Genomic DNA, 9,814 nt, shown 5'->3' with positions numbered 1-9,814 from the left:
CAGGATGTCTCCCTAACAAACACTATACTTTGAGTTTCTGATTTTCCAACCTTTCTCCTCTGCTGACTGTCAATCATCAGGTCAGAGGGAGTTCAAATCAAAGTTCACTTATTTCATTAGCTTTATCATTCAGTATATTATAAGCACATTTGATTACATTTTGATAAATGATGAAAAACACACATTAAAGCTAATCATCATTGAACCGTCCCTAAACAATATGAGATTACATGTAACGAGTATATCAAGTGAAAGTAAAACTTGTTAAAAGAGGATAAACCATATGCATAGAAAGGTAAGTAACAGCTTAAGATAGGACCCCCTGTCTGGCTAGAGGTCACAGGAGCCATGTTTCATATATGCCAGTTAGGCGTGAAAACCACAACACACCTAGAAGTTTCCATTGTGTAAGTGTCAGCCAGATGCTCAAACCACAGGATGCTGCCTTTACGCTTTTTAGGGTCTCGCCTCTCCCTCCTCAGACATAAAGGTGTTGGATAGCATCACAGTTCATCTGTAGTATGCAGCAGAACTACAGTTTCACCTTGTTGCAAGTATTTGTTTGATCCACAAGTCGATTAATCAATTGGTGTATCAATTATTTTATAGAACAATAGAGTGTGACAAAGTGGGTGAGAACACACCATTTGTCCCCATATTACATTCATCTATAAATCTAACCATGCTTGTCAATTGTTTGTTTATCATACCCACCATGTGTTCCAGAGGCTAAAGGGGAAGGCACCCGACCATTGCCTCTATTTATACACTGGATGATGTCATTGGGTCAGACCAAGTATGGGGGGGAGTAGAGTGTGTGTAGGTAATCGGTGTCACCTGCACTCATGGTAGGAATTAGATGCTGCTGATAGGAGGCTCTATATAAAGGAGATGACTTCGACTGAACAGGGGAAGAGAAGATCAGTGTGTAGCTGTGTGCACGTGAGTATGGTGCTTTATGATGAGTTGAGTTTATTCAGTTCCGCCAAGTTAACCGTTTGTTTGATACATGTTTGGTTACACGTGTAGCAGGGCACGTTTTGTAAATAAAACACCTTTTGTTATTGGAACAAAGTCTCTCGTGTCTGCCTCCTACCACTCCAGAAGCCACTCCGGTCAGGCTTCACACATAGAGCTTTAGGATTTTGGGGTGTAGTGTGTCTCGGACATTCTTGGTGGATACCTCAACAAAACCTTCCTTATCATTTGAATTCTGTATTTTTATGAAGAAAAAGAACTCACTATAAATAAAGAAAACGGATAGCATTTAGAATCTTTGATAGTTTACACTGACTTCAGTTGTTGAAATGAACTTCCCTCTCTGTGCACCTTGGAGGTATGCAAAGTAGGGCTTAAAATCCCTACTCTGCTACTTTATTAAAAGTGAAACATATATTGTCTCAGTGATAATTGGAAAGCTGGCGGTGTCACAATATTTGTATGGAGAGGATTTCACAATGGAGTTCAAGTTTTAACAAACATTCTTTAGCATAACAAGGTGCCAGCTACCTCTTTGATTTTGACTTTATTTTTTAATTCAGTGCTCAAAGTGATATGCTGCAGCCACAGATGAGGACTGATCACCAATCATGAAGGCCAAAGGTTGTTTAAGAAGGGAGAATGCCGCCATCTTCCTCTTTCTGGCTGTCTTTGTCTTAATCTTTGTGCGACGTCACATGGACGATCTGGAGGTGAGAACTTTTAAGTTTTAGTGGGATCTGTTTGAAGGGTGGACCCTGTTTAAAATGTTTATTAGTCTGTTTCTGGATATTTTCAAATCCAATGGAGCCCAGCTACAGTAATTGTCTATGTTGCAATTTCATGCAGTTAAATGGTGTTATCACTCTCAATCCTGCACCTTGACTTGTTGACAGCAGCATCTCCTCCAGTTAAAAGATAAAGCTAACAGTATTCTATGCTTTAGACAACCTGGCTTCCCATTCATTCTTACTGAAGACCTAAATCTTAAGAAAGGGGTCACAAATATATAGTTTATAAAAAGCCATGAGATGCCTCAAAACAGCTGGGCACTAAAGGGAGGACTTTGAGGTTTAATGGCTTGAATTCTCTCATCAGTGGAGTTTTTGAAACGAATAATAGTCCTTTTGTACCGTTGGTGGTTCAACTCATTGTATATGCATTACAAATTCAATACATCTTTCAGCTATGAACGTCTTCCCATGTTAAACCATCGGGTATGAAACATCCTCTGTAGTGCTTCTTGGCCAATGACATGACATATCCCAAAATATGAATTTCATTTGAATTCCATGGGTCAATGTTGACAACAGAGTAAGGGCCATGGCGGAAGTTGAGAAGGGCGAAAAACCTACATTCTTATCAACTCCCCAAAGTCATTTTGAGTTTTGGGGAGGGATAAATCTCCCTCTTTGCACTTTTGCTGCATTTAGTTAATTATTCTCGCTCTCTCTCACTCTCGCTCTCTCTCTCTCTACCCAGTTTCAGCCTAAAGTCAAATCCACCATCATGCCGAGAGTCTCCGCTGACCTTGACATGAATCGCAACTTCTGTACCTTCCAGCCACGGTCCCCTAAGGACGCTCTGGAGGAACGCCTCATACTAGACTCCACTGCTTGGCCTGAAACTTCACTTATGCCAGCTCCTATTTCCCTGGAGCAGACCAGTGATCCAGCTCACAGCACCTTCACCATTCTCCCAGGGAGGAAAAGGGGACAGTGGCATGTAGGGGATCAGCTGGCGGTTATGATACAAACCTCTGACTTCCAGGGTCGTCCCAAGAAGTCTGGGGGGGACGTCCTACTCACCAGGCTGCACAACCGGAAGCTTGAAGCAGGTGTGGCTGGGCAAGTGGTGGATCATCTGAATGGGAGCTACTCTGCTGTATTCTCTTTACTCTGGGAAGGAGACGCACAGGTTGAGGTACCGAGATGTTTTGAATTTTGTTTTTACTGATTGTCCGTGAAGCCCCGCCCACCTTTAGTTAGTTCAGAGGAGGGTTTTAGTCAGGGGTCAGCAACCTTTACTATCCAAAGAGCCATTTTGTCATATAGTTCACCAAATAAAATGTGTCTGGAGCCGCAAAACTATTTGATGTCACAGCTTATAAAGTTTTATATATAGTTATATTATATATACAAAAACTATAGTTTGTTGTATTTATGAAAATATAGAACAAGAATAAAGAAAACTCTTGACATTTTATTGCTGTTTTACATGTTATAACAATATCGAACTCTTATGAAGAGGAGTGCTGCAGCAGAGGAATCGCTCTTTATCGCTCATCTCCAGCGTGATGCTTCTCAGCAAATGCTGTGTGCTAGTTCTGGAAGTGTCTTTCAACATTACATTTTTTGCACATATCAAGCATACAGGTAAGCCAGCATCGTTGGCATTGAAAATAAATGAATACGTCCACGCAGAATTAAACTCTCCATTTTCCTCCGTGACTTTTCTTTTTTTGGGTCTGAAAATCATGATTAGCCACCTGCAGGGAAAGGCTCTTGGCAGCGACGTAATAGGATGTGACGCACATCTACGCCGGAGTTTTCAAAGCACCGAAAACTGAGGAGTTACAGGAATTACTGACCGTGCTGTCTTTACTAGCAGCTGTTGTTCAGTTAAAGTCTGCATTATTACGGAGGAAGCAGCTGTTATTGGAGCGATTAGCCAGCGGCGTTATCAAACATACGGAGCGTCCGTCTGAAGTCAGTTCGCGGCTTTGAGCAACCAATCTACTTCCTGTTCAGACCGGCAACCACCCGCATGCCCAGTGTACGTGAATAGTCACGTGATATTCGATTTCAGGCGTTTTAGTCTGGACCGAGATCATTTAGAAAACTATGCTGAAACGTGTGGACGGAGATCGTTTTCGTTTTAAAACGAAAAAAAACGTTTTAAAAAAGTGTGGATGTAAACTCAGGGAGCCGCAACAGAGGGTCTGAAGAGCCGCATGCGGCTCCGGAGCCGCAGGTTGCCGGCCCCTGGTTTAAGTGAATAGACAATTCTCCAGAGATTACTGTGTGAGATTAATCTGGTTCACGACTTGAAGACGTGAACCGTTATAAGTGTGGAGCTTCAAGTAGGATTACTGATATGACTGAACATGATTAGACTTGGTGAAAACTCTGGTTCTCTATCCAATCAGGTGACTCTGGTTCACCCTGGTGAGGCCATCTCAGTGCTGAACAGGCTGAACAGAGAACAGCCGGACAGGATTTACTTCAAGAGCCTCTTCCGCTCAGGCTCACTCTCTGAAACCAGCCTCTGCAACGTCTGCCTAAGGCCAACCAAGCAGCCGCTGTGCAACTACACTGACCTCCGTACAGGTGAGCCGTGGTTCTGCTACAAGCCAAAGAACCTGAGCTGTGATGCCAGGATCAACCACTACATGGGAGGATATAAAAAAAACCTACTCGATGCCAATGAGGAGAAGCTCTTTCAAAGGTGAGGGAGCAGAAAGACTGGTATTTTGTGTGACTTCTAAATACGTACATCCAGTGTTACCTATGTATCTCCTTAGTGGAATGTTTCAGAAGTTCGTAACTACATGCAGTAAGATTGAATACAAAGATGCTTTCAAGTACGTATGCTTCTGTACTATGAAGTCAAATCACTGTCAAAATCCGAGAGTGCAAATGAGATCCATGCGTGCGCGCATTTTACTTTGACGAGCGCTTTTATATCACTCCGCAAGCAAAAGTCGCTCGTGAAGTTTAAACCTGCTCGCTCGAGAAATTTTAACCTGCTTGCTCGCGAGTCTTTTTCCTGCTCGCGAGTAGTTTTTCTTTTTGACAGTAAGTGGGCGGACCCAGTCTCCCTTGTATCTCTATATCTAATTGGTTACAAACCTCATCTTTGGATAAACCGGATATCACTCTGACGCAGACGCCAGGTCTGTGGTTATCAATCCGCCACTAAACACTACTCCACTACATCTCAGGATGTTTTACATTTGTCTGACAGCTGTAAACTTTTCAGACTGTAGAGGCTGATGAAATACAAATTATGTTAATAGCGTGGTGAAATACTATAATTAAAAATGTGTTAAAGTCAAGTTGCCCAGATTGGTTTAAATTCACTCCATCATTCTATTACAGACAATGTGTGTTTGAGTCAAACTGTGACAAACAGCTTAAAGAAACTCTTTGATCTTAATTGATTAAAACATGATGCGATCATATTTAATCATACTGTTGTGTTTACAGAAGAGATATAATGTAGTTGTATATAATATGAGCAACAATTTGGACCTGCTCAAAGATCTGGAGCCAAGATTAGGGACCACTGTTTGTATATTAACTGTTAAATCACTGACAAGTAGTTAGTGGATGAAAAAGTATTCAGATCCTCACTGCAGTAAACGTACTAATACCATACTGATGAAACAATAATCCACTACGAGTAAAATACCTGCATTGAAAACCTTCGTCAAGTATGTTATTATCAGCAAAATGTACTTTAAGTGCAGAAAGTAAAAGTACCCGTGCAGTAAAATGTACATTATTTGCCCCTGACTTGTAATGCAATCTGAAAAGTCAGAGTGATATCCGGTTTATCCAAAGACGAGGGTTGTAACCAATTAGATTTAGAGATACAAGGGAGACTGGGTCCGCCCACTTACTGTCAAAAAGAAAAACTACTCGCGAGCGAGCAGGTTAAAGTTTCGCGAGTGAGCAGGTTTACTTCGCAAGCGACTTTTGCTCGCGCGAGAGTGACTTTTGCTCGCAGAGTGATATAAAAGTGCTCGTCAAAGTAAAATACGCGCACAGCTGTTTGATTTTCGCACGTGCATGGATCTCATTTGCGCTCTCGGATTTTGACAGTGATTTGCCTTCATACTGTACGTATGGGCCCCCTTCTCTTCTCGCTCTACACAACATCTCTGGGTTCTGTTATTTGCTCGCATGACTTATCTTACCATTGTTATGCCGATGACACCCAGCTGGTCTTGTCATTTCCCCTACTTTTCCTCCCGGGGAAGGGTTGCCCGCACCGTGACCTGTCCATCACCATTGATGATACCGTGGTGAAGCCAACTCGGACTGCGAGGAATCTGGGTGTGACCCTGGATGACCAACTTTCATTCTCAGCAAACATCAGGAGGATTCGCCCCTTCCTCACTGACGAGATGGAGCAGGTGCTCATCTAGGCTCTTGTCATCTCCCGCCTGGACTACTGCAACTCTCTACTTGCCGGAGCCCCGGCATCGGCCATCAGACCTCTGGAGCTTGTCCAGAAAGCTGCAGCTCGTCTGGTGTTCGATTGCCCCAAGTTCTCCCACTCAACTTCCCTTCTCGTTCTCTACACTGGCTCCCTGTAAGAGCTTGCATCCAGTTTAAGACTCTGGTGCTAGCCTACAGGGCAGTGAAAGGAACAGCTCCTTCCTATCTCCAGGCCATGGTCAAGCCCTACACCCCCGCCCGACCACTTCGCTCTGCTGCCACGCAGCGATTGGTTGCCCCCCCTGCGGCCGATCGACCCGGTCACGGCTATTTTCTGTCCTGGCCCCACAGTGGTGGAATGAACTCCCCACTGACGTCAGGACAGCAGAGTCGCTGCCCATCTTTCAGCACAGGCTGAAAACTCACCTCTTCATGAGGTGCTACCCTGAGCACTTATTGTATTCGTATTAGTTTATTTCTGCACTGTACGTTTGCTCTGGTTTATGCTCTTAGATGCTTGTTTAAAAAAGGAGATGCACTTATGACTTCTGGTGACTAGTAGTTCTCTTGAATACACTTATTGTAAGTTGCTTTGGATAAAAGCGTCTGCTAAATGATTGTAATGTAATGTGTTAACTCTAGTTAATGATGTGCTAAAGCACTCTGCTGATGTTAGCTCGACAAGTTTTAATGTACAAATGCATGTCTCCTTCTCCAGGTAACGAGTTTCACTATTACACAATGTTTAACCATGACTAGCTCCAGATCCACAAAACCAGCCTGAAAATGAAGTAAATCGGAAGGGATTGCATTAGAGTTCATAGAACAGAGCCATATACAGTTGTCAGACCCTAGTCAGAGTTAGCCAAAGCTACACTTTGATTGACCAGTCTGCGTTGGATTGGCAGGACTAACCAACAGGTCAATTGGTTAATCAGCTTTCTGGCGTGAAGCAGCTGCCTGCTCCATCTAATAAAATATGTTGATGAGAACGGTGAGACTCAATTTAAAACAGTGTAGTTTGCCGGCCGCAAAACCAAAACTATGGAGTAAAAGCTGCTAAAACGTTCTGCAGATAGTAATCATTATCTCTGGGTTCATCACTGCGAGTGGCACCTTGCACATTGCAGTCATTGGAACCATTGCTTATATGACAATTTGAATTAGTGCCATTGAATTTACAAAGTAAGTTTTGTGTGATCTTGAATGAACTTTCTAGCAGTTTCTCATTTTCGTGCTTGATTTTTCTAATTTGATTAAATTATTTAAAATGTTTGTCCTCTTGTATCTATGCCCTTAATGTTGTAGTGTTTTTACGAGATATATTATGTGTGCTTTTCTTCAGTGGTGTTAACTTGAAAGTCTACATTCGGGCTTCAGGACCTGCTAATGTCACCGTGTTGCCACAGAAAGAAGGTAAAGCATGATATTTAATTTGATATTTAATACTGTTACTGCCACCACTGTCTATACCAATAATTCAAAACAGAATGTGCTACAGACAATAGTATTCATGCAAAAACCACTTGTACGAACAGCTTTGTTCTTTAGTGGCTTGTACGAGTGATTTAGGAGAACTTTCTTACTTACTTACTTTTTTTCAACAGTGGTCCAGACCTGTCGTAACAGTCAATATTGAGTCTGAAATACCTTAACTTAATAATTATGTTAACATTTTACTGTGCGATTTCAAAATATAGACAAATATAGTTCTAAATGTATTCATACAGCCTAACTATATCATCATTCATTTGCACAGGCTTTTGATGCTATTGTATAACACTCCATTACCAATATGACCATCTCATACTGCAAAACAACTTTAACTATTTGACCCCTTTCCGTTGCAGTCATCGATGGCCTCGCTGTGGTGGGATGTTTTTCATATGGAACCATTTTTTTCTTTATTTCAGTGACAGTGCGACAGGTGACAGCAAAAACATCAATCGTTATTGTTCACCATCCCTTGACTATAGAGACTTTTCTTTATGGATCTCTAAATGCAGGACTTCAATATAGGACATATGAGGCAGGACACATAGCCTTATATGGTATTATTGGGGTTACTTATGCTAATTCTTAATTCTCATGAATGCACACTCATTTATGCATAGGTGGCATTCATCATGTTTACACTGGTCATTGACACGGTTATCTGAAGTTAAGAGCGTTTGCTGAATCTGTTGTGGCACACTCGTATGAGTTTACCGTACGAAGAAAAGTAAGAGAAAGTTCAGAAAAGGTGTACTACATTCTTCTGGGTAGCATTCTCCTGAAGAGAGATTCACCTTAGCAGTGTTTCTATCCCTCAGGAGTAAGGATAGTACTTAAGAGGTTCATTCAATCACTTTATAGCTTGGTTTTGTTTTTTCATTGGATAACCCCACCCTTATTCTTTAACTTCCTCTCAGGTCAACTAAAGGTGAAGAGCAGTACTGTGACATCCGGACCTTCTGGTTATTACTACCAGGGTGTGTGGCGAGCACTGGGTGGCACCACAGTTTGCAAATTCAACACCTCCTCTGCCATCAGTCAGTGTCTGAAAGGCAAGACGGTCCACATGTATGGAGACTCTACCGTCAGGCAGTGGTTTGAATTCCTGAACGCAGCTCTACCAGGTAGCTGATCCACAGGGATTTATGGCAATAGATGATTTTGATCCCACTGTGGCTTAACGTGTTCCCCCTGTCATACCTTCAGGTCTTAAGGAGTTTGACCTGCACAGCCTGAAGCAAACTGGACCTTACATCTCCTTGGACTATGCAAACAACATCTTAGTGACGTTCCGCTGCCACGGTCCTCCTATCCGTTTTGCCCCCATCCCAGCTAGAGAGCTTCGATACATTGCCAATGAACTAGATGGCTTAAATGGAGGCCACAACACTGTAGTAGTCCTTGGCATCTGGTCCCACTTCAGCACTTTCCCCATGGAGATCTACATCAGGAGGCTACAGAGCATCCGCAGGGCGGTGGTGCGGCTGCTGGACACAGCTCCAGGCACACTGGTCGTCATCCGGACCGCAAACCCCAAAGCTTTGACGTTATATGAGACGATTAGCAATAGCGACTGGTACTCGCTGCAGCGTGATAAGGTGCTCAGAGCCATGTTCAAAGGACTGAATGTTCATCTGATCGATGCCTGGGAAATGACCTTGGCCCACCACCTACCGCATAACCTCCACCCACCACCTCCCATTATTAAGAATATGGTAAACCATCTATTGTCCTACATATGTCCTCAAAATAGCAGCTAGATATTTGTGTCTTGGGGAGAGGAATGTGGATTTACATGCTATCTCTGTGTTTCCACCAAGTGCTGCATTTTTCCTTCAGCAATCCATGCTCAGACCAGACTAAAAATTGTTGTGATCTATCATCCATCCATCCATCCATTTTCCTCCGCTTATCCGGGATCGGGTCGCGGTGGCAGCAGGCCAATGTCAACAGTCAAAGTACTATTCCACATAAAGAGTGAACAGTGAAGGTTTGAATTTGAGCACAGGCCACATATCCAGCTGTTATCACAGTACACATGCATAAAGTCATCACAGAAAGCTGCTCTTTAAAAGTATAACACAGTTTATTCAATTCCAATAATGATCACGTCAAATAAGATCTAAAACTACTACTATACAGTCACAAATCTTTTATCGAAAATCAACAAACAATCT

At 42.6% G+C, this 9,814-nt stretch overlaps 1 protein-coding gene across 1 annotated transcript; it reads left to right on the top strand.

Annotated features, from left to right (window-relative positions):
* Positions 1 to 1,589: 1,589 nt before the first annotated feature.
* On the top strand, positions 1,590 to 9,397 carry LOC306713640 (NXPE family member 3-like; the record flags this gene model as incomplete). Its single annotated transcript, XM_079183409.1, has 6 exons — positions 1,590 to 1,691; positions 2,461 to 2,901; positions 4,127 to 4,425; positions 7,489 to 7,559; positions 8,555 to 8,761; positions 8,844 to 9,397. 6 exons carry the CDS (start codon positions 1,590 to 1,592, stop codon positions 9,395 to 9,397), a joined length of 1,674 nt encoding a protein of 557 aa, XP_079039535.1.
* Between the last annotated feature and the right edge of the window lie 417 nt (positions 9,398 to 9,814).

This window comes from Pholis gunnellus (genome assembly GCF_910591455.1).
Source record: "Pholis gunnellus genome assembly, chromosome: 22".
Taxonomy (NCBI): Eukaryota; Metazoa; Chordata; class Actinopteri; order Perciformes; family Pholidae; genus Pholis; species Pholis gunnellus.
This window is presented reverse-complemented; position numbering and strand designations above follow the sequence as displayed.